Genomic DNA, 25,674 nt, shown 5'->3' with positions numbered 1-25,674 from the left:
TTCCAATTTTTGTTATATAAACTTGATATAACTGAAATGATTCTCTAGAAAATGTCATAGTCATATTCAAATTATACTACCATTTATATACAGAAAGTATTTTTGCTTTATAAACTTTTCTCTCTCATAACAGTTACTGAAAACTAAGAGTCAAGAGACCTACAGTCCAGTCTTGGCTCCACTAACAACATGGGTCACTTTGACAAGTCACAGTCTATTTGTGCCTATGCCCATCTGCAAAACAAGAGTTCAGTATATATAAATGTACAATATATACATTAGCCAGTGTATATTTACTAAGGCTGTCATTACACATACTGTACTACTAGTGTACTGTATTATGAATACAATGACGACCAAAAAATACAGTCTGTGCTCTAATGGAACATTTATCTAGTGTTTTCTAGGTGAGGAAAAAATTAGAAATGTGAACGCTTTAAAAATAGATCATTGTCGTAGCTGCTATCGTTGTATACTATGTGTTAAAGATTTTCCTATATATTATTTAGTTTATTCTCACCACAAGCATCCAAGGTTGGTATTATTCTCATATAACACTGAATTAACTGAAGTAGCTAATTCACTATTGAAGTCCAAAGTCTGAGTTCCTCAGCATCCCAGTACTCTGAACTGGCCCAGTTGCCTGGACCTAAACTACTTGTTCCCTTAAGAAAACTTCACTGAGTACTGTAGTTCTTAAATATGTAATGATTACAAATTTTCAAAAAGGTTAGAAAGCAATTCCCATAGTCATCAATACATTTTTTTTGAATTCACAAATAGTTTTTATGCTTATTGGATCAAACTGTGCAGCATTTGCTATTTGAAGTATTTAAACATAATTGGCATATTATAGTATGTAAAATTGGTCTTAAGACTCTAATTTAAAATGTGTTTAAACTTTTAGCTTTGAGTTTTATTTTAAAATATTAAGCCTGCAAAAATATGTGAATGTTTCAGAGAACTTAGAAAGCCACTGTGTTTAATTTATTATGTTTATTAGAGTTAAGCACTTGGGAGCTTGGGGTCAAGCATCTGAAGAGCTGTTTAAAAGAAAATCAAATATATTAAATGTATAAATGATGTTACATTGTTTAAAGGTAACTGAAGTGTAAATGAGACTTTAAAATAAAAAATTCTAGTCTGTTCAGCTTAAATGAACTTTATCAAACATTATTTAAAGGCCCGCTTGAAAGTGATTTTTTTAAATAAATCTATTTATTTATTATGGGTGCGTCGGGTCTTCGTTGCTGCACGTGGGCTTTCTCTAGTTGTGGTGAGTGGGGGTTACTCTTCCTTGCAGTGCGTGGGCTTCTCATTGTGGTGGCTTCTCCTGTGTGGAGCACTGGCTCTAGGCGCGCGGGCTCAATAGTTGTGGCTCGCAGGCTCTAGAGCTCAGGCTCAGTAGTTGTGGCACACGGGCTTAGTTGCTCCGCGGCATGTGGGATCTTCCTGGACCAGGGCTCAAACCCGTGTCCCCTGCCTTGGCAGGCGGATTCTTAAGCACTGCACTATCAGGGAAGTCCCAAAAGTGATTATTAAATGTACTAGATTTCTAAATGGAATATTTTTAAGCTTAAGGAAAGTTAAGATTTAAATACTTAAATTTAATAATTACAGTCTTTTTCTATTAACAAACTGCCCTCAACAGACACTAAAAGTAGTCTCAATGGTAAGTAGCTAAATGCCTATTCCACTCGACATAGTTAATTGGACCAGGGATGGAATGTCTAACTCAAGCCTTCTCTGAACAGGGATTTGTAATTGGGATATATAATCACATTTCTTGATCTGGGAAAATGTGGGAAGCTAGGAATACTATGTTTGGGTCATCAACAGAGAAAGCTGGTCTACACAGAGAAAGGAGAATGGAACTCATGTCCAGAGAAAATAACAGACAAAATCATCCTGCTTCAGCAGGTCAGACTAGAAAGAAGCCGTGTTAGTAACTGATGGCTTTCTGTTTCCCACGTATGTTCTCGCTGTATCTCTTCCTTCTAGGGGTCCATGAGGGTCTTTGGAATCCTGCTAATAAATTATTTTTGCTTAGGTGGAAAAAAAATAGATCATGTAATGTTATCATTGTTATTGTCAGTTTATTAATAAAGCATAAATACATTTCTGAAGTTCATCACATACGTTAAAATTTTAAATGTTTTACCAATATACAAATACAAACAAATAACATACCTTAGATTGATTTCTCCCCTAAAGCTCTAGTCTAACAGTCTGCTGTATATTTTCCCCTAGATGTCATACTGGCACACAAAAAACTGACCTTCATAAAACTAAAATCATGTACTTCCTTCCCAAATTAACTTATCCTGACTGGCATTTCTTATGATGCCATTTCCTCTGAAAATAAAGCTCAACCTATAGTTATCTCTGTCTCTTCTTCCTTAAACAGTCAGTATGTCAAGCATTTTATATCAACAATTTATTGAGTACTTATTCTGTGCTAGTCAAACAATTTTAGACACACCATCTCATCTAAATCTAAACAACCCATAAAAGGTAGACGCTATAATTTATCACCTTTTTAATAGAGGATGGAGTTAGCTTAGTAATGTACCAAGGACACAGAGCTGGTAAAGGTCAAGATCAGGTTTGAAATCAAGCACTTTCATTCCAGAGCCCAGTTTCTTAAAGATGAAATAATACTATCTCACCATTCTAACCCAAGTCCTTACTAGATTATTCATAACTACCACAAAAGTCCTAATCAATAGGATTCATGCATCTATAATTCACCCTATTGTTAAAGGTGAGAAGAAATTCAACCTTCCTTCAGTTTCATTCAATTCTATATAAAACATCAAGGGTTGTCCAGTGCCCTCCAAAATAAGTCCAAACTCCTTAGCCTTATTTTCAACGCTTTTACAATCTGGCTCTAAGCTCAAAACTATTGCCCCCAATTTCAATATTACCACTATAACTTCAATGCTCCATTCATTTACTACTACCATTCCCCCTCTGTACGCCTTCAACTTTTTCATTTCTGCACCTCTATTCATGTTATTCCAACTCAAATGCACCTGTACCTCTTCTATCAGTATAAACAATACTCATCCTTTAAAGCCAAGTAAACTAACACTTATGTAGATCATTCCAAGTAAAGTAATCTCACTCCCCTTTGAAAAAAAACCAACCATCATTGCACTTATTAAAATCCCTCTTGCTTTATTGTGGTTATTTACATTCACCTCTTATCTCCCACCCAATAAAATGTACATTCTCTGAAGGTTGGTTCCAAGACTTCTTCATTATTACTATTATCTTTATAGGATCTGCTACATTATAGACCTAGTAGATACACAGTAAATAGCTAAAGAACAAATATTCCATTCCAATAAAAGAATAATTACAAAAATTATTGTTCTATACAATTATAAGTTTCTATGTTCCATTCACAGAAATAGGCAAATTTTCAATCTGAGACTTATTCAAGTTGAGAGAAAAACATCCCGGAGGTTTAAAATCATATGATTCATTTAAAAACCAAACACACAACTGAGCTTAACAACAGTGAGGTGAAAATCAAAAATCTCATCTTTTGAATGCAATAAAACTCTTCATTCTTATAAAAATTTTCAGAATAGGCAACCTCTAATATAGCTTAATCTATTTCCTTGAATTCAGTAAATGTTTTAAAATTAGTACTAATATATTTTTAAAACTGAACCAAATTTTTCTCTCCCTGTGAGCTACTGGTCCAACATCATAGATGGGACCTATTGTCCACATAAGTCATTTTCAATGCATACATTAATTTATTCAACAAATATTTACTGGGTGCCTAATCACTATCAATGCCTGGCATAGACAAAAATCCAAACCACACACATTCTAGTGAGAGGACACAGAAAATAAACAAAATATACAGTGAATGAGATGACAAAAGATGATCCAGAGAAAAATGAAGCATAAAAAGGAGATAAAGAGCACTGGGGTAAAGCACAGGAGAAAGGATATAATTTTAAATCAAGTGGTCAAGGAAAGGCTCACTCATCAGAATAAAGACCCAAAGGAGATAAAGGAGCTAATCATACAAAAATCTGGGAAAGAGCAAACTAGTCACAGAGAATAATAAGTACAAAGGTCCTGAGACATAATATCATCCCCTCTTCCATTTTTTCCACTAACCCAAAATATCAAAACAACTATTGGTTAATCTTATCTGTATAGATTAGCTTGGTGCAGCAAACATACTGATATTTCAGGTAGCAAAGGCCTCATGAGCAAAAATAAAGAACAGTGGGGTCTAAAGAATTCAGAAGAATATGAAAAACATGGTGCTCAGTGAATTCTGAGTTAAGTGTGTGGTAAAACCAAATTCTCAGTGTCTTCAGAAATATTCATCAACAGTTCTTTCTGCACAGTAAGCAAGTTGTACACTTCTCTTAATTTGAAAAGGAAAAAGAATTATACAGACTACATACTAATTTCAAGAATTCTAGTGATTTAAGAAATTTACTTCAAAACTGAAAAAGTGTTAGTCACTTTACTACATATTTTAGGTATCTTTTTTTAAATCAAATATTGTTGGACAGCCCTATTTTTGTTCTCATTTTACAGTGTAAATACATGAAGATTTCATCTTGACACCATTGGTCACCCCTGAAACAAATTTAGCGAGAGAATATAGACCAATCAGGTACTTTGTAAAACACTCTGGCAGTTCCTCAAAGGCTTGACATAGGGTTACCATATAACCCAGCAATTCTAATCCTAGATATATACTAAAGAAAAATGAAAAGACATGTCCAAACAAAAATGAGTACACAAATGTTCACAACAGCAATATTCATAACAGATTCAAAGTTAAAATAACCTAAATGGATAAACAAACTATCATATATACATACAATGGAATATTACTCAGCAATAAGAAAAAGAAGCACTGATATATGCTACAATATGGATGAATCTTGAAAACATTATGCTAAATGGAAGACACAAATCACAAAGGATCACATATTTTATCATTCCATTTACATGAAATGTTCAGAATAGGCAAATCTAAATAGACAGAAAGTAGATTAGTAGTTGCTTAGGGATGAAAGGAATTGGAAGGAAATGGAGATAACCACTAACGGGTACAGAGTGCCTTTTTAAAGTGATAAAAATGTACTAAAATTAACTGTGGTAACTGCACAATTCTGTGAATATACCAAAAACTATTAATTGTATAATTTAAATGTGTGAATTGCATGGTATATGAACTGTATCTCAATAAAAATGTTATATACAAAAGATTTAAGTCATATAATTTTTCAATAGAAAAAAATTTAAAAGATCAACTAGTTACCTGAGATCTTCTGAATACTTCTTAAAGATACAAAACCTTTTACTTGGACGATTACTATGAAAGCTGGGAGAGACAAAACAGATTTTATTAATTTTACTATACAGTAAGTCATATTAATTTATTAGCTATATATCAAGTCTATACTTAAATCCCTAGTTTTGAATAAAATATTATGATATAAATAATAATATAATGTTCATCATCCCTGTTTCATTCAGCATTTTAGCTTACATTCTTATTTATCTATTTATTTTCTAGTGAAATGTATTTCACTAAGCATATTTTTATACAATCAGCACCTCACCCTCACATAAAAAAAGGAAATACTCAAGAGTTTAAAAAAGTAAAGCAAGTCAAATTATTTTCTTCAACTGTTAAGAGTTGAAAACAATTTAAAAGTTTTGCTAATAACATTTTTGCTATAATATGAATGGTTACCAATAAGAATCATTTTAAAAATCCTTTACCAACTTAACATGTTTGTGTTGAGGAAGGGGAGTAGATTCCAAATTATCCTGGAAGTTAACAGTAGTTGAGCTAAATGCCACTGCTGGCACTTGTAAAATGGATTTGTAAAATCAAACATTTAGAATTCTTTGCAATTACTAGTAGAGGTTTTTTTTAAAAAAACAAATTAAAGCAGAACTCTTGAGCTAAAACAATGCTTCCCCTAAGCACAGAACAGAAAACCCCTAACCAAGCTTTGTAGCTGATGCTGATAGCTTTTACACACCCTTTTAAATCTGATAAGGAAAGCTTTCCTATACTAGAAAACCAGGATCGGCTTAGCACAGTACTACTTAGCACAGATAAAAGTGGAGTCATAGACTCGTAACATGAGCATCATCTGGGAGCTTATTTAGAAATGCAAAGTCTTGTGACTCCCACCCTCCCACATAGCAACTGAATTAATCTCTGGCAGTGGGGCCCAGGAATCTGTTTTAACAAACTTTTTCAGTAATTCTTATGCAAGCTAAAGTTTGAAGAGCAGCAGCTTGCAATGATAGACCTAAAGTAGCCAACACACCAAATCAATTCTAAGTCTCAGATACAAGGCAACCATCACCAGCAGAGCATGTATGTATGGGAAAAGAAATACTCTGACCAGTTATAATCCCCAGAGAACATTCTCAGAAGATTTTTAATACTTATTTCTTCAATCTGGGGATAACTACTACTAAAGAGTTTATAAATTCAGCATAACATGACAAAAATAATTGAATGGTTTTTTTAGGAAGAAACCATCAAGAGGTTGGGAACCACTGAAATAATATGCAAAAATTTGTGCACATACTGTATTTCCTCAGAGTGTGTCCCAGATTTTATCTGATTCCCAAATAATGTGAACCAAGTAAATTATTTTTTTTTATGAGATTTAAAAGTAACTTTTAAAAGCTCTTTCTTCCTTCTCAACAGACTGTTTCGGTTCCTTTATTTGGTAAGAGGAGAGGAAAAAATTACGTTTTAGGGTCTTTTGATGGCTTCCATTTCTGTCTATAACTTGCACCTTATTAAAATGTTGGTACTTTTAAAATTTTAGTTGTCTGAATCCAGTTTTAATTTAGAGTTCCCTACCTATAAAAAAAGACTTATACTGTCATTTCATTTATATTTATTACACAAATTCCATTCTTCTAGTTTTGTGTATTATAGGAATGGAAAAGTGGATCTGTAGCTCACCAACAGAGGGGAAAAAAAACTACCTTTCTTCTTCCTAATAGACCTGTGTAAAGTTAATAACAATAGGGAAATAATCTAATAAAGGAAAAAAAAGGTTAAGATTTTTATTACGATTCAGTAAAACATAACATTAAAATCTAGGTTTTGAAAATTCACCATCTACTTAGACTATATATACATAATTACCAAACTCATTAAGCTATTCTCTAAAAATAGATGAATTTTATTGTATATAAATTATACCTCAATAGGACTAGAGGCAAAAAAAACTCCCTTTGACCATCTTGCTTTGATACAAGTAAAAAGTTTACCTCTGATAAAATACAAAAGTATGCAACAATATTGACAGTATGCCTACTATTAAGACACCAAACTGGAGGTTGATGATACAATAAAGCAGGTTGTTTGCCTTAGAGTTCATGGTCCAGGGTTTGGGAGGGGAAGGTTGTCAAAAAGCAACTGGCACAGAATAAATGCCAATAAACATATGCTAAACAAGTGAATATATATTCATTATCACAGGATAAACATCAACAGTGACACACACACAGTTTTGTGGTTGCATGAGGGAAAGCTGCAGGTAAATGGAGAAGTCAGCACAATTAGTAGTACATTTCAGTTAGGAAGCTCCATATACTGACTTACTCCAGGCAAAGCAAAGAAAATAAGAGTTGAAGGCTCTTGGAAAAGTAGTTAGGAATTAGATATTAAAAGGTCTTACATTCTCCAGAAAATTTCAACTTCATCCTATTAATATTAGGAAGGTAAAGGATTTTAGGCCAAAAAATATCCTGACCAGATATGAGTAACAAAAGAAAGGAAGAAATGGAAAAGGGCCAAAGGGGTGGGTTGTGGACAGAAGACCATTTATGATGCCATCACAATAATCTTAACTGTTTTTCTAATGACTATTATTTAGTGCCAATAAATCTATATAAAAAATATAATGAACTAAAGCATATCCTATAAAAATTAATTCAGGAATCTGTCTTATTATTATATAGGAACAAATTGTTATACCAACTTTCTTTTTCCTTGGAAAAATTTTAAATCATCCTTCAAAGCCTAAATGAAATGTCATTTATACAATACCTTCTCATTTCTTGTTTAGAGAATTCATCGTTACCTTCTCTGGGCTCTCACAGTCATTTGTTTATCACATTAAGCTAGGTAAATATATCTCTCCTACTAAATTGTGAAAATTAAAGGCAAAAACTTTACGATACTGAATAATGACAATTTAGAAATAAAACCTAAAATTACTTGAATATCTCCTAAGTGCAAATCATTTTATTAAGCACTTTAAGTACATTTCCTCTAATAATCACAGTAACTTTCTCTTCAAGAAAAGGAAAATGGGAATCAGTTAAGTAATTTGCCCAAAGTCACACATGTAATAAATAAATGGTGAAGCTTGGTTTCAAATCCAGATTTGTCAGATTCTTCACCACCAGCTTACCACACTTCTTAGCAAACAGTAAGCTCTGCTACAAAAAGAGATATTAGGTACTTATGGCTGTTACCTTAATTCTATTACATGTAGAGAAAAAAAGCCTTCTTTCTTATACATAATGTTGAAAAATAATAGCAATATTACATAGTAATGCATTTTCATTTTTTCAGGTGACTTCTACTGCTACCTAAAGGCTATAAGCAAACAGGGTGCAATAATTTAAACAACCAAACCGAAATAATGCTACTTCTTTAAAAAATCACTTAAAAATTATATGTTTAATGATGCTCTTCTTTGTAAGAGTCTTATTCCAAAAATGCTCCAACTGCATAAGATTTTTTAATATCCTCTTTTGAGATTTTATTTAGAGGCTTTCTTTTATAATTACAATAATGACTCTCACTTGCTGTTTGTAATGTGCTAGGTGACATGGTAAATACAAAGAGCCCCTTCTTCTCAAGGAGATAATACACATACAAACAAACATAACAAAAGGCAGAACAGATGAATGGCACACAACTCAAAGCAAGGAATGATCCCTGTGAGTGGTTGTGGTGATCAGACACTTCAAAGAAGGTAAAGTGAAAGGAAGGACAGGGGTATTCCAGGGACTAACAAAGAAGGAAAAGCCACTTGTCAAAAATGAGTATGGGAGAAAGTTTATTCTGGAGAAGAGCAGTCTGAGACTGGAGGGGAAAAGACCAATTGAGAGTACAGAGGTAGTATGGGATAGGGATTTAAGGGACTCATCCTCTGGAGAAAATGAAGTTTCTGTACATATAAAACTCAAACCTGTAACAAGAATTCACACTGGGAAGAAGTAGTGGTTGGGCCATTCAATGGGAGATACCTAAGGCAGTGAGTGAGGCAAGGGTACATATGAAGTAGAGAAAAAGGAAAAGTGATTTACCAAACCCTACGAGTGGCAGTGGAAGCTTTCAGTTCCACATGAGGCTAACCATGAGTAGGATTGTGTGTCCTGACAATGAAGTGCAGGGTTGGGGCTCACTGGGAATTGGGATAAGGGTAGAAGGCAGTTGGGCTAACTGGGAATGTTTTAGAATAGAATGGATGTGGAGGTTTTACAGGACAAATGAGAAGCCTATGATAATGGGAAAGGGAAGAGTAGAATGACCCTTGGCTTAGGAAAACACAAAATATTTTCCGATTTGCTCCCCTATAAACTAAGGGCAGAATTAAGGCCGTATTTGGGAAGCCATACATTTGTCAAAGAACAAGAGACATTCCACACAGAAGTACACTTGGGAAAGGATGGCCAGGGCCTGGTTTAGAGGAAATGGATTATAGGTGTAGTCCACTGTAGTAGGTGGGAGGCAGAGAGGCAGAATGCAGAAGGTGCTGTCTCAGGAAGCCATGACGCACAGTGGCAGATCAAGGGAACTTCACAAGCTTAAGATACTTGCAACAGTGAATTTTTTCCAGCTGGTATTCCACATTCACACAAATGATGCACTGAAAGAGTACTGGATGGTAGTAAAGTGAATTCTGGAAAGATGATAATGTTTGGTTTATTTAGGTTCTTTTTAGATGCCAATGAGTCAAAGGTAAAAACAAAACAAAACACGAAATAATTAGAAATACAGAGTTAGATCTCAGGAAAACTAAGGAATGAAACTGGAAGATTCAAAGTTGAAAGGTAAAAGTGACAGTGGTTACATTACGAAGAAAGGAAATATAAGGAGGCGAGAAGAGCTGAAGGAAGGCAATGAATAGGAGTAGGCAAAAAGGAAGAAGAAAAATAGTGGTAACGGTTAAACACAAGCTGAGGAGAACAGTTTCAAAAGTGAGTGACAACAATGACTCTAAAGAAGTCATAGAGTAGTAAGAGCGAAAAAAAGTGAATAAATACGGGGATCAGTACTTGATAATCTTTAAAGGGGCAGTGTTAGTTGGTAGGTGAGGATGATACTCAAATTAAAAGGTAAAGAAATGAATCACGAATATGCTAGTAACAAATACTTTTTACAAATGTCCATGGTAATAAGAAGACAAGAGATAAGGAAAGTAGGGAGTAAGGACAAGTCTCCCTCATCTTAAAAAAAATACCTGAAATCATCTGTAAGCAGAAGGAACCTGGTAGATAAAAGATGAAGTTGCAAATTAACTGAATGAAGTTGTGGAAGAACTAGAGGAGATAAGGGGCAGGGTTAACTTTGGAGAAGTAGAACATGTTTGATTTCTGAGATTAATGCCTGGATAAATGTAACAGGAAAAAAATTTGAGGCTGAAAAGATTAATTAAAAGGATGACCTCGAACTGTGTATTTGTAGGCCATGTTAATGACTAAGAGAATCCGAAATAAAATCTTTAGAGTACCAAAAAAATGTTTAATCAGATACTGTAGGTAAGAATAAAGAAGTATTTAAAAATATAGGACCCAATTCAAGTTAAAGATCATGAGTCAGAGTTGATTGAATCAAGCACTATTTGGGGGTCTAGAATTGAGCATAAAGTTCAGAAGAAGATGGTCAAGTCTTTGGCCTTTATGCCAGGTAAGCATGACTAAATGTGTAAAGGATTCTAGAACAAAAACAAAGCAGCAATCAAAACAGATGACCCTGAGGGTGAGGATGACTATAGTTAGATAGGTGCTGCTGGACTGGAAAAAGAACTCAAAGCCCAGAAAGTCATTGGGAAATGGGAATTCAAAAGAAATGAACAGTATATATGACAAGACTAAAATAGTACTGTGGTAAGAAAGGGGGTACAAGTCTAAAGGTGATGTAAAGCACTGGCACTAAAGAAGTCAAGTTACCATAATGTCAGGCTAGTCATCAAGGGGGTTAAAAAACTGTGAGAGAGGTGCCGGAGCCATCAAGAAACGTGGGAGAGTCCTTGAAAGGAGTACCTGATAATGATCAGAAAGTAACACAGAGGTCATGTTTTGATCTATAAGAAAATCACTTTTATTAATCATATTCTAACTTTTGAAAAAACAGAACCTCACTTTGAATAATCAACCTAACCGGCTTATATCTGAACAACTTTTGACTATTTTTTAAAATTTTATTTATTTATTTTTTAAATGTTTTATTCTCATAATCTGTCACTATTTTTTTCTTTTTGCCACGCCACGTGGCATGTGGGATCTTAGTTCCCTGACTAGGGATGGAACCCACACTCCCTGCACTGGAAGCGCAGAGTCTTAACCACTGGACTGCCAGGGAAGTCCCAATTTTTGACTGTTTTTTAAAAAATAAAAATCCATCCTGAAGGATGCCCCAACTAATGAGATACAAATGAAGATAACATAGGCTATGAAGGCTCTCTCTGCATAGAATACTCTAATTATCTAAGTTGAATGAATTAAAGAAAAATAATTCCAACAATGGCATCATGACTGAAATAGTCTCTCATTTCACTGAATGAATGCAAGGAGACATGGCTTGATGGATGGATGGACAGACAGATGCATTACAGAGAAAAAGAGAGAGAGAAACAGACTCAATGAAGTTTCTAACATCACTGAAAACCCTGGAATCTCTCAAAGTGACTGCTTTGAAGAGAATAACACTCATGAGATTACATGTTTTTGTTTCATAAATATACTTAAAACATTTACTTTTCTGTCTTTGGAAGTAACCATGTTTGAAAGTTCTATAGGAAAAAAAATTCCAATAGAAAAACTATTTTCCCTAACAAACCTATCCTAATTTCATTAGTCTAACTGTTCTTAAAATTTGAGTTTCCAGGAACTTCATGAATTACTATGCCGAAAAATAGTGCCAGGAATCATCTTAGAAGTTTTCTTAGAAGAGAAAAACTGACTTCTAATAGGATAACTGTTTTCAAAAACAAACTTGCTGAACTGTAATTTTAATTGGTAATTATAGATGTTTAACTCATCTTACCTCATCATATGATTCACATAGGCTTTGCTACAGCTAGTGTTGTATCTGCAAAAACTACAGTGGACATATGTAGGAAAATGGTTTGCAAAATCTTTTATTTCAGAACAACACTCAATGCACTTGTGAACTCCCCGACGACACCTTATAGAGATATAAAGAAAATGATAAAAATATATTTTAAAACAAAAATAATAAGGGACCACCTTATTAATTTTCTGTTAATTAAAGCTAAGGTGTTTAACATCTTCAAACAGAGACTTATTATTTGAAAAATCTGCTATGGAACAGCAGCTACAATAAATATAAAAAATCTAATATCAGCTAATGTTTCTTACTGGAAAAAAGGGATTAATCAATTGGTTAAATTAACCAATTCAAACATCACAAGATATAAGCACAACATAAAACACCAGTGTAATAAATGAATATTATAGAAAAACAGTAATTCAAGTACTGTTCAACTGTTGTAAAAAATATTTTTTATTAGTTGCTTGGCCTTAAGTGACAGCGTATAAATGTACAAGAGAGTTGTTTAATAGGGTAAATTTATATTAAATAAAGTTTTTATACTTAAGATTAAATTAGTATTGTGTATCAAGAATAAAAGATTACCTTAAATTCCTCAATGCTGTATTGACTTTACTTTTTTTATTGCTACTAGCCAATGTGCTTTGTTTCTTTTGCATATTAGGTATTTTTGATTTGTATTTAGATTTACTTCCATTAGGCTTACTTGCATTAGGTTTACTTGCAATGGATTTAGTTATATTAGGTTTACTTGTGTTAGATTTTGTGGGATTTTTAGCAGTTATATTTTTAGTCCTTGGAGGTGAGAGCTGAAGGGTAGAAGTGCTTGCACTAATGGTAGGTGTAGTTGAAGATCCTGATTGAAGAGGGCCAACTGAAGCTCGAATAGTAACCTACAAAAATGAAGATAATATTTGCTTTAGAAAATTAATCACTGCATTACTGTTAAAATATCACTGCATAACGAAAAGTTAAACATCAAGTTTTTGGAAAGGGCAAGTATAAACTGTAACTGGTAAGTCTTCCATTTATTCTAAATGTTCATATCAATTAAATGAAATTAAACTTGATATTTACTCACTTGTAATCTTACATTTTTGTACTGATATCAGTTATATGTTAAGAGTTATTAATGGATAATTAGGAGTTAAAGCAAATTATATGAATATTAAAATAGCACATTCCATAGCTATTTCTATGCTCTGATATAACTAAAAATTCACAAACACAGAGGTCAAAATTTAAATCTCAAAGCCTAGAAAGGACTGTGTTACCCTTCGACAACTATAAAACAAAGAGATCTACAGTAAATGTGACTTCTTTCCAGGGGCTCATTGGGCAGGATTTATGTTTACAAAGGTTATGTGAGGGGTTATATCAATTCACTATACTGCAGGGCGAGTTTAATAACACTCAGAATTTCCTTAAAGGAAGCTAATACAAGACTTAACATTTGGTATTAAGAAATTATATTTGCTGGTTGACAATGAAAAACACAACTGCTCCAACTTTCTCATTAATCATTTGATTATACACCCCCACACAGCCTATGAGGAAGTACCATGAAAAACATGTGCTTTAGTATCATACAAAGGCATTGGACTAGGAATCAAAAGACCTGAGGTTAAAGCTAATACCACTCCTTTCTAGCCATGTGACCCTGAATCAGTAACATCCTCTCTAAGCTTCTTTATCTATGATAAGGGACAATACTTCCCTCGTCTACCTCACTGGCTTACTATATGGATTAAATAATAGAATATATGAATAAACATAACAAAAGCCTAATTCTAAGGTGCTATAAAAACATTTAGTATCATTATTATTATTATTATTAAGGGAAAATATGAGAGAGGACTGCACTGCTTACATTAGTGTTCTGCATGTCTAGTCCCAGCATGGAATGAATGGATTGCAGGGAAGGATGCTGGATAGCTTCTCTTGCTCTAGGTCTTCAGAGCATGGCTTTATATTGTTTTAGTTAATTCAAATAACAGACATACCCACATTCAAAGGTAAGAACCCAAAGCCAAATATAAATGTTTTGGGGATTATTTCACTTTGGATTATCCATGCCTCTGTTTCCCTCCACTGGAGCAAATATTCAAGAGCTGACTGTGTATAAAGAAGTCAGAAAAAACAGAGGTATATAAGGCAAAAAGGGAAAAGTAAATTACAATCATCAGTATGCAGTCAGACATGTGTTTGCTCACTTAAAACATAATGCTATCCAGCAGCAGAACTTGCTTCTCTGAGAGTAGACTCAGTAATAACAATTTCAATAAACATCTGAGAACCTACAGCATTCAAGGCACTATACCAGATGCTGAGGACACAAAGATAAATAAAACATGATTCCTGATCTCAAGCATCTTACAGTTTAACAGATAAAAATGACATATACACTGCCAACTGGAATAGCTCCAAAATAGCCTATGTAACATTGACATAACCCATTAACCCTGGAACAGTTAATCTAGCTATACTTTTTACAAAGGAATACCACTCTAGAGTTGCACACACTACTGACCAAAAAGCAATGGTTAGAAGTTTTATTCCTAAACATAGGAATGGTAAAACCTAAAATTAAAGTCTTAATTAAATCAGAAATCATTTTTAAAGTATTCTATTCAATAAATAAAACCAGGCAGGAGTGTCTATTATCATACAGAATGTTAAAATACAGCATATTTGAACTCACTTTTGTTCCTGGAGGCAATCCTTCTAGTTGTTTAGGTTTTATAAATGTCCGATGATGCTGAGTCTTGTGATCCATTTTCTCTTTGCATGTTAAAAACTGTAGTCTGCATTTTGTACAACGATGTATTCCTTTTTTCTGTTTAGAAAACAGAAAAAGTGAAGAAAAATAATTTCTACAACCACAAATATTGTGTCCTGAAACTGCTCTGATTTAATTTTAATGATACTAATTTTAAAACTAGTATTTTACATCTCTTAACATATATAATAGCAAAATGTTGTTTTATTTTTTAAAACATTCTTTGCATTAGTATTTAGGTTTCAAAAATGTCTGTTACTATCCAGAAATTGAACATGAAAGTTGCATCAATAGATTCTAATTAAAGTTCTCTCAATAGTGCTATGAAAGCTCTTTTTTTTTTTTTTTTGCGGTACGCGGGCCTCTCACTGCCGTGGCCTCTCCCGCCGCGGAGCACAGGCTCCGGACGCGCAGGCTCAGCGGCCATGGCTCACGGGCCCAGCCGCTCCACGGCACATGGGATCCTCCAGGACCAGGGCACGAACCCGCATCCCCCGTATCCGCAGGCGGACTCTCAACCACTGCGCCACCAGGGATGAAAGCTCTTTTAATTATAATTTTAAAGTACTTAGACACATGATACTGTGAAAATGAACTATACTACATTTTTATCCTATAAAAGAGTAAATTCTTTTTAATTTTTGCTATTTCTAGTTGGTTGACAAGTTGGAAAAATAAATTCAAATAGCCAACCACAGATTTCAGAGAAAGTTGTTATAGCAATGGTTGTATAAAGCAGTGTTGTCTAATAAAACTTTCTTCAATGATGAAAACGTTCTAGAGCTGCACTACCCAATACAGTATCAACTAGACATATGTGGTTAATGAGCACCTGAAATGTGCCAAGTGCAACTGAGCAAACAAATTTTAAATTTTAATTAATTTAAGGTTAAATAGCCACATACAGCTAGTGGCTACAACATTGCACAGTGTGGATATGGAAGCATAAATAAAAACAACTATTCCCAATCCACTTACTGGCTGAGACCCCTTGACTAAGTCCCTCCTCAAACTTAATCCTGTTATTATTCCACAGATGGGAAACAGGACCCAAGAAAAATCCAAATCACTTTCCCATAGCTATTCAGTGACAACTGCCAGACACCTAATCCAGTGTTCTTTCTACTACACAATATCAACTACAATATTGATATTTATGCTCTCATTAATTTAAAAATTATATATGTATATGCAAACATATATATAAACTGAAACAACATATAAATACAAAAGAATGTTTTCTCTAAAGCTACGATCTGCCAGATACATCACTATTTCCATTTAAATACAATCAATCATTTATAAAATTCGAACAGATAATACACTGGGAAGTACCTAGCACAGTACTGGCACACACCAGGCATTTCATAAATAAAAGTTCTTTTCAAAGTTCAAAGCAATATATAAATATAATATGTTTGTATTGTATTTTAGGTGCATCTTAAGACTATTTTAGAAGTGTGATGCATTCTTGGAGGTACAGGCAACTTAAATTCACTCATATTTGCTCAAAGAAGAGGAAGAAAAAGAGAAAACGTGGGCAAGAAACAGATACCAAGTCAAGAGGACAGAAAAAAAGTTCTCCAGAATCCAGTACCCAGAAATCTTTTCTCTATCTATAATCCCTCCCGAGGTTACCTTTTCATTTCACCGCTTTAAGTATCATCTATCCAACTACCTACTTGATATCACTACTTGATGTCTAATATGCATCTCAAACCAACATGGACAAAACTGAATTCTGGATTTCTTCCCTACCTCCCTGCCCCCCAAAATATGTTCTTTCCTCAGTCTTCACCATATGACAATATATGAAAATTCCACTCTTGCAGCTGCTTAGGACAAAAAACTTGGTCACTCTCTCTCACATCCTATATCCAACCCATTAATAAAAGGTGTCAGCTCTACCTTCAAAAACTGTCATAATATTTCCACTTATTACCTACAACCACTGCTACAATACTTGTCCAAGACACTCAACTTGACTATTAATAACCTCCTATGTTCTCCCTTTCATGTTCTTTCTTCCCTATGGTCTATTCTCTTCACAGCTGCCAATGATCTTAAAACATGGCAGATCTTTCACATGCCTAAAATGCTGATGGTTTTCCAAAGTCCTGATTCCAGTTTACAAAGTCCTGATTCTGGCTCTATATGAATTGGCCTGCATTCTATTGCTACAACCTTATTTCCTACTACTTTTCCTCTTATTACTTTACTCTGCTCCAGCCACAACTGGCCTCTGTGATGTTCTTTGAGTGCTCCAGGTACACACTCACTTCGCTCCCGATATAATGTTACTTCTCCCAGATTTCCTCACAGCTTACTCCTTTATTTCCTTCAGAGAGGCCCGTTTTTGGCCACTATATATACAAGACAAGGCCACTATATATACATGACATTGCTCTAATAATGTCATCTCAAATACAAGTTTTTGCTCAGCTATAATTTTCCAGTCTTTTGTAAATAATCATACAAATTGTAAATTTCTTGAAGGATGCATGATGATCCTTCTTATTGACAGATTTTCCCCTCTTAACTGCTGGCTGTCTACCTCCTAGGTGCTCCAAATACACACACAAAAAAACTGGACACGCATGTCAAGTGAAGACATGAAACTCAGGGTATAAAAACTGATTAAAAATCACACACAGCCAGGGAGAAGCTTCAAGATGGCGGACGAGTAAGACGTGGAGATCACCTTCCTCCACACAAATACATCAGAAATACATCTACATGTGGAACACCTCCTACAGAACACCTACTGAATGCTGGCAGAAGACCTCAGACCTCCCCAAAGGCAAGAAACTCCCCACGTACCTGGGTAGGGCAAAAGAAAAAAGAAAAAACACAGACAAAAGAATAGGGACGGGACCTGCACCAGTGGGAGGGAGCTGTGAAGGAGGAAACGTTTCCACACACTAGGAAGCCCCTTTGCGGGTGGAGACTGCGGGTGGAGGAGCGGGGGTAAGCTTCGGAGCCACGGAGGAGAGTGCAGTAACGGGGGTGCGGAGGGCAAAGTGGAAAGATTCCCCCACAGAGGATCCGTGCCGACCAGCACGCACCAGCCCGAGAGGCTTGTCTGCTCACCCGCCGGGACGGGCGAGGGCTGGGAGCTGAGGCTCCAGCTTCGGTTGGATCCCAGGGAGAGGACAGGGGTTGGCTGCGTGAACACAGCCTGAAGGGGCTAGTGTGTCACAGCCAGCCGGGAGGGAGTTTGGGAAAAAGTCGGGACCTGCCTAAGAGGCAAGAGACTTTTTCTTGCCTCTTTGTTTCCTGGTGCACCAGGAGAGGGGATTAAGAGTGCCGCTTAAAGGAGCTCCAGAGACGGGCGCAAACGGCGGCTATCAGCGCGGACCCCAGAGACGGGCATGAGACGCTAAGGCTGCTGCTGCCGCCACCAAGAAGCCTGTGTGCGAGCACAGGTCACTATCCATACCCCCTCTTCCGGGGAGCCTGTACAGCCCGCCACTGCCAGGGTCCCGTGATCCAGGGACAACTTCCCCGGGAGAACGCACGGCACGCCTCAGGCTGGTGCAACATCACACTGGCCTCTACCGCCACAGGCCCGCCCCGAACTCCGTAACCCTCCCTCGCCCCGGCCTGAGTGAGGCAGAGCCCCCGAATCAGCTGCTCCTTTAACCCTGTCCTGTCTGAGCAAAGAACACACGCCCACAGGCGACCTACACGCAGAGGCGCAGCCAAATCCAAAGCTGAAGCCCAGCAGCTGTGCAAACAAAGAAGAGAAAGGGAAATCTCACCCAGCAGCCTCAGGAGCAGCAGATTAAAACGCCACCATCAACTTGATGTACCCTGCATATGTGGAATACCTGAATAGACAAGGAATCATCCCAAATTGAGGAGGTGGACTTTGGGAGCGACGATATATTTTTTTTCCCTTTTTCTCTTTTTGTGAGTCTGTATGTATATGCTTCTGTGTGTGATTTTGTCTATATAGCTTTGCTTTAACCATCTGTCCTAGGGTTCTGTCTGTACGTTTTTTGTTTTTGTTTTTTAGTATAATTTTCAGTGCTTGTTATCGGTGGATTTGTTTTTTGGTTTGGTTGTTCTCTTCTTTCTTCCTTTTTTTAATTACTTTCAAAAAATTTTTTAATAATTACTTTTTGCTTTTATTTTAATAACTTTTAAATTTTATTTTATCTTTTTCTCTCTTTCTTTCCTTTTTTCTCCCTTTTATTCTGAGCCATGTGGATGACACGCTCTTGGTACTCCAGCCAGGTGTCAGGGCTGTGCCTCTGAGGGGGGGAGAGCCAAGGTCCAACAGAGACCTCCCAGCTCCACATAATATCAAAAGGCGAATATCTGCCAGAGATCTCCAACTCAACGCCAAGACCCAGCTCCACTCAATGACCAGCAACCTACAGTGCTGGACACCATATGCCAAACAACTAGCAAGTCAGGAACACAACCCCACACATTAGCAGAGAGGCTGCCTAAAATCATAATAAGGTCAAAGACACCCCAAAACACACCACCAGACGTGGACCTGCCCACCAGAAAGACAAGATCTAGCCTCATCCACCAGAACACAGGCACTAGTCCCCTTCACCAGGAAGCCTACACAACCCACTGAACCAACCTTGGCCACTGGGGGCAGACAACAAAAACAACAGGAACTATGAACCTGCAGCCTGTGAAAAGGAGACCCAAAACACAGTAAGTTAAGCAAAATGAGAAGACAAAGAAACACACAGCACATGAAAGAGCAAGGTAAAAATCCACCAGACCTAACAAATGAAGAGGAAATAGGCAGTCTACCTGAAAAAGAATTCAGAATAATGATAGTAAAGATGATCCAAAATCTTGGAAATAGAATGCAGAAAATACAAAAAACGTTTAACATGGACCTAGAAGAACTAAAGAGCAAACAAACAACCATGAACACCACAATAAATGAAATTAAAAATTCTCTAGAATGGATCAATAGCAGAGTGAGTGAGGCACAAGAAAGGATAAATGACCTGGAATATAAAATAGTGGAAATAACTACTGCAGAGCACAATGAAGAAAAAAGAATGAAAAGAACTGAGGACAGTCTCAGAGACCTCTGGGACAACAATAAACGCACCAACATTCGAATTATAGGGGTCCCAGTAGAAGAAGAGAAAAAGAAAGGGACTGAGAAAATACTTGAAGAGATTATAGTTGAAAACTTCCTTAATATGGGTAAGGAAATAGTTAATCAAGTCCAGGAAGCATAGAGAGTCCCATACAGGGTAAATCCAAGGAGAAACATGCCAAGACACATATTAATCAAACTGACAAAAATTAAACACACAAAAAAATATTAAAAGCAGCAAAGGAAAAACAACAAATAACATAAAAGGGAATCCCAATAAGGTTAACAGCTGATCTTTCAGCAGAAATTCTGCAAGCCAGAAGGGAGTGTCAGGACATATTTAAACTGATGAAAGGGAAAAACCTACAACCAAGATTACTCTGTCCAGCAAGGATCTCATTCAGATTTGACAGAGAAACTGAAACCTTTACAGACAAGTAAAAGCTAAGAGAATTCACAACTGAACCAGCTTTACAACAAATGCTAAAGGAACTTCTCTAGGGAGGAAACACAAGAGAAGGAAAAGACCTACAATAACAAACCAAAAACAATTAAGAAAATGGTAATAGGAACATACATATCAATAATTACCTTAAATGTAAATGGACAAAATGCTCCCACCAAAAGACACAGATTGGCTGAATGGATACAAAAACAAGACCCATACATATGCTGTCTACAAGAGACCCACCTGAGACCTCGGGACACATAGAGACTGAAAGTGAGAGGATGGAAAAAGATATTCCATGCAAATGGAAATCAAAAGAAAGCTGAAGTAGCAATTCTCATATCAGACGAAATAGACTTTAAAACAAGGATTATTACAAGAGACAAAGAAGGACACTACATAATGATCAATGGATCAATCCAAGAAGAAGATATAACAATTGTAAATATTTATGCACCCAACATAGAAGCACCTCAATACATAAGACAAATGCTAACAGCCATAAGAGGGGAAATCGACAGTAACACAATCATAGTAGGGGACTTTAACACCCCACTTTCACCAATGGACAGATCATCCAAAATGAAAATAAATAAGGAAACACAGCTTTAAATGATACATTAAACAAGATGGACTTCACTGATATTTATAGGACATTCCATCCAAAAACAAGAGAATACACTTTCTTCTCAAGCGCTCATGGAACATTCTCCAGGATGGATCATATCTTGGGTCACAAGTCAAGCCTTGGTAAATTTAAGAAAATTGAAATTGTGTCAAGCATCTTATCTGACCACAACGCTATGAGACTAGGTATCAATTACAGAAAAAATCTGTAAAAAATACAAACACATGGATGCTAAACAATACACTACTTAATAACCAAGAAGTCACTGAAGAAACCAAAGAGGAAATCAAACAATACATAGAAACAAATGACAAAGAAAACACGATGACCCAAAATCTATAGGATGCAGCAAAAGCAGTTCTAAGAGGGAAGTTGATAGCAGTACAATCTTACCTTAAGAAACAAGAAACTCTCAAATAAACAACCCAACCTTACACCTAAAGCAATTAGAGAAAGAAGGACCAAAAAAACCCCAAAGTTACCAAAAGGAAAGAGATCATAAAGATCAGATCAGAAATAAATGAAAAAGAAATGAAGGAAACGATAGCAAAGATCAATAAAAGTAAAAGCTGGTTCTTTGAGAAGATAAACAAAATTGATAAACCATTAGCCAGACTCATCAAGAAAAAAAGGGAGAAGACTCATATCAACAGAACTAAAAATGAAAGAGAGGAAGTAACAACTGACACTGCAAATACAAAGGATCATGAGAGATTACTACAAGCAACTCTTTGACAATAAAATGGACAACCTGGAAAAAATGGACAAATTCTTAGAAATGCACGACCTTCTGAGATTGAACCAGGAAGGAATAGAAAATATGAATAGACCAATCACAAGCACTGAAATTGAAACTGTGATCAAAAATCTTCCAACAAACAAAAGCCCAGGACCAGATGGTTTCACAGGCGAATTCTATCAAACATTTAGAGAAGAGCTAACACCTATCCTTCCCAAACTCTTCCAAAATACAGCAGAGGGAGGAACTCTCCCAAACTCATTCTACGAGGCCACCATCACCCTGATACCAAAACCAGACAAAGATGTCACAAAAAAAGAAAACTACAGACCAATATCACTGATGGACATACATGCAAAACTCCTCAACAGAATACTAGCAAACAGAATCCAACCGCACATTAAAAGGATCATACACCATGATCAAGTGGGGTTTATTCCAGGAATGCAAGGATTCTTCAATATACGCAAATCAATCAATGTGATATACCATATTAACAAATTAAAGGAGGAAAACCATATGATCATCTCAATAGATGCAGAGAAAGCTTTTGACAAAATTCAACACCAATTTATGATAAAAACCCTGCAGAAAGAAGGCATAGAGGGAACTTTCCTCAACATAATAAAGGCCATATATGACAAACCCACAGCCAACCTCGTGCTCAATGGTGAAAAACTGAAACCATTTCTACGAAGATCAGGAACAAGACAAGGTTGCCCACTCTCACCACTATTATTCAACATAGTTTTGGAAGTCTTAGCCACAGCAATCAGAGAAGAAAAGGAAATAAAAGGAATCCAAATCGGAAAAGAAGAAGTAAAGCTGTCACTCTTTGCAGATGACATGATACTATACATAGAGAATCCTAAACATGTCACCAGAAAACTACTAGAGCTAATCAATGAATTTGGTAAAGTAACAGGATACAAAATTAATGCACAGAAATCTCTTGCATTCTTATACACTAATGATGAAAAATCTGAAAATGAAATTAAGAAAACACTCCCATTTACCACTGCAACAAGAAGAATAAAATACCTAGCAATAAACCTACCTGAGGAGACGAAAGACCTGTATGCAGAAAATTATAAGACAATGTTGAAAGAAATTAAAGATGATACAAATAGATGGAGAGATATACCATGTTCTTGGATTGGAAGAATCAACATTGTGAAAATGACTATATTACCCAAAGCAATCTACAGATTCAATGCAATCTCTATAAAACTACCACTGGCATTTTTCACAGAACTAGAACAAAAAATTTCACAATCTGTATGGAAACACAAAAGACCCCGAATAGCCAAAGCAATCTTGAGAAAGAAAAACAGAGCTGGAGGAATCAGGCTCCCAGACTTCAGACTATACTACAAAGCTACAATAATCAAGACAGTATGGTACTGGCAGAAAAACAGAAATACGTATCAATGGAACAGGATAGAAAGCCCAGAGATAAACCCACACACCTATGCTCATCTTATCTTTGATAAAGGAGGCAAGAATATACAATGGAGAAAAGACAGCCTCTTCAATAAGTGGTGCTGGGAAAACTGGACAGCTACATGCAAAAGAATGAAATTAGAACACTCCCTAATACCACACACAAAAATAAACTCAAAATGGATTAAAGACCTAAATGCAATGCTAGACACTATCAAACTCTTAGAAGAAAACATAGGCAGAACACTCTATGACATCAATCACAGCAAGATCCTTTTTGATCCACCTCCTAGAGAAATTGAAATAAAAACAAAAATAAACAAGTGGGACCTAATGAAACTTAAATCTTTGGAACTTATTCCAAAGGCAAAGGAAACCATAAAGAAGATGAAAAGACAACCCTCAGAATGGGAGAAAATATTTGCAAAAGAAGCAACTGACAAAGGATTAATCTCCAAAATTTACAAGCATCTCATGCAGCTCAATATCAAAAAAAGAAACAACCCAATCCAAAAATGGGCAGAAGACCTAAAGAGACATTTCTCCAAAGATGATATACAGATTGCCAACAAACACATGAAAGGATGCTCAACATCATTAATCATTAGAGAAATGCAAATCAAAACTACAATAAGATATCATCTCACACTGGTCACAATGGCCATCATCAAAAAATCTGCAAACAATAAATGCTGGAGAGGGTGTGAAGAAAAGGGAACGCTCTTGCACTGTTGGTGGGAATGTAAATTGATACAGCCACTATGGAGAACAGTATGGAGGTTCCTTAAAAAACTACAAATAGAACTACCGTATGACCCAGCAATCCCACTACTGGGCATATACCCTAAGAAAACCATAATTCAACAAGAGTCATGTACCACAATGTTCATTGCAGCTCTATTTACAATACCCAGGACATGGAATCAACCTAAGTGTCCATCGACAGATGAACGGATAAAGAAGATGTGGCACATATATACAATGGAATGTTACTCAGCGATAAAAAGAAACGAAATTGAGTTATTTGTAGTGAGGTGGATGGACCTAGAGTCTGTCATACAGAGTGAAGTAAGTCAGAAAGAGAAAAACAAATACCGTATGCTAACACCTATATATGAAATCTAACAAAAAAAAAAAAAACAATGGTCATGAAGAACCTAGGGGCAAAACAGGAATAACTACTCAGACTTACTAGAGAATGGATTTGAGGACACGGGGAGGAGGAAGGGTAAGCTGGGACAAAGTGAGAGAGTGGTAGTGTATATATGGACATATATACACTACCAAATATAAAATAGATAGCTAGTGGGAAGTAGTCACATAGCACAGGGAGATCAGCTCGGTGCTTTGTGACCAGCTATAAGGGTGGGATAGGGAGGGTGGGAGGGAGGGAGATGCAAGAAGAAAGAGATATGAGGATATATGTATATGTATAACTGATTCACTTTGTTATAAAACGGAAACTAACACACCATTGTAAAGCAATTATACTCCAATAAAAACGTTAAAAAAAAAAATCATGTAGCCCATACAGTTGGCCCACACATCTCCTTCATAATTATCATTCTTCCTACATCTATATCTCACTCTGGAGCTTAATATAGCATATGGGGAAAATGATGTTAAATCCCCATAATGAAATAAAACTACTGTTTTATACTTTATTCCCCCTTTGAAAATTAAAAGCCAAAGAAGAAATACAGAGTATCAAGAATAGTGTTTCTCAAACTCTGTTCCGCACGAAATGTTAATAGGTATTGAGCAAATAAAGGGTTCAATAGCTAAATAAGTCTGGGGAATACATATAATATCATTACTTAGAGATTTACAATGTTCATTAGCATGTTAAAATTTCTGAGGAATCCTGTTGTGAAAAAGAAACAACGATTTAATTTTGTAAATCTAGGCCTTTACCAAATTCATTTACCAGTAGCAATTGGTGACGGCGGAGGGGGAGGGGGGCGGGAACATGTATTAACAACTGATGCAAAATTGCCGGGGAAACCCGGAATCGAAAGATCTTGCCAGAACTCCTCAAGGATAGGTAGCAACCCAGTCACAACATAGGTGATCCCAAATTTATTTGGAAATTCTACTTTTATGATCTCTCCCAATGAAGAACCATAAGCCGATTTCATGATTATCTAATGACTAGAATGGAAAGCAAAGTGAGCACCAATGCTGAATAAACTGACATGCCAATTTAATCAATAACAA

The 25,674-nt window shown here is 35.9% G+C and overlaps 1 protein-coding gene across 8 annotated transcripts in view; it reads right to left on the bottom strand.

Annotated features, from left to right (window-relative positions):
- Positions 1–25,674, bottom strand: part of ZNF280D (zinc finger protein 280D) — a 163,007-nt gene that overhangs the window by 45,615 nt on the left and 91,718 nt on the right. For 7 of the 8 annotated variants that reach the window (XM_060005918.1, XM_069540479.1, XM_060005917.1 and 4 more), the window contains 4 exons: positions 15,042–15,176; positions 12,926–13,233; positions 12,314–12,454; positions 5,309–5,371 (listed from right to left, as the gene is read on the bottom strand). In XM_060005918.1, the coding sequence (XP_059861901.1) occupies positions 5,309–5,371; positions 12,314–12,454; positions 12,926–13,233; positions 15,042–15,176 (647 nt within the window). The remainder of the gene's footprint in view (positions 1–5,308; positions 5,372–12,313; positions 12,455–12,925; positions 13,234–15,041; positions 15,177–25,674) is intronic. The other variant, XM_069540482.1, reaches the window with a different exon arrangement.

Source organism: Delphinus delphis, chromosome 2 (assembly GCF_949987515.2).
Source record: "Delphinus delphis chromosome 2, mDelDel1.2, whole genome shotgun sequence".
In the NCBI taxonomy this organism is placed as follows: Eukaryota; Metazoa; Chordata; class Mammalia; order Artiodactyla; family Delphinidae; genus Delphinus; species Delphinus delphis.
The sequence above is the reverse complement of the archived record's forward strand: the minus strand, read 5'-3'. Positions and strand labels throughout refer to the sequence as shown.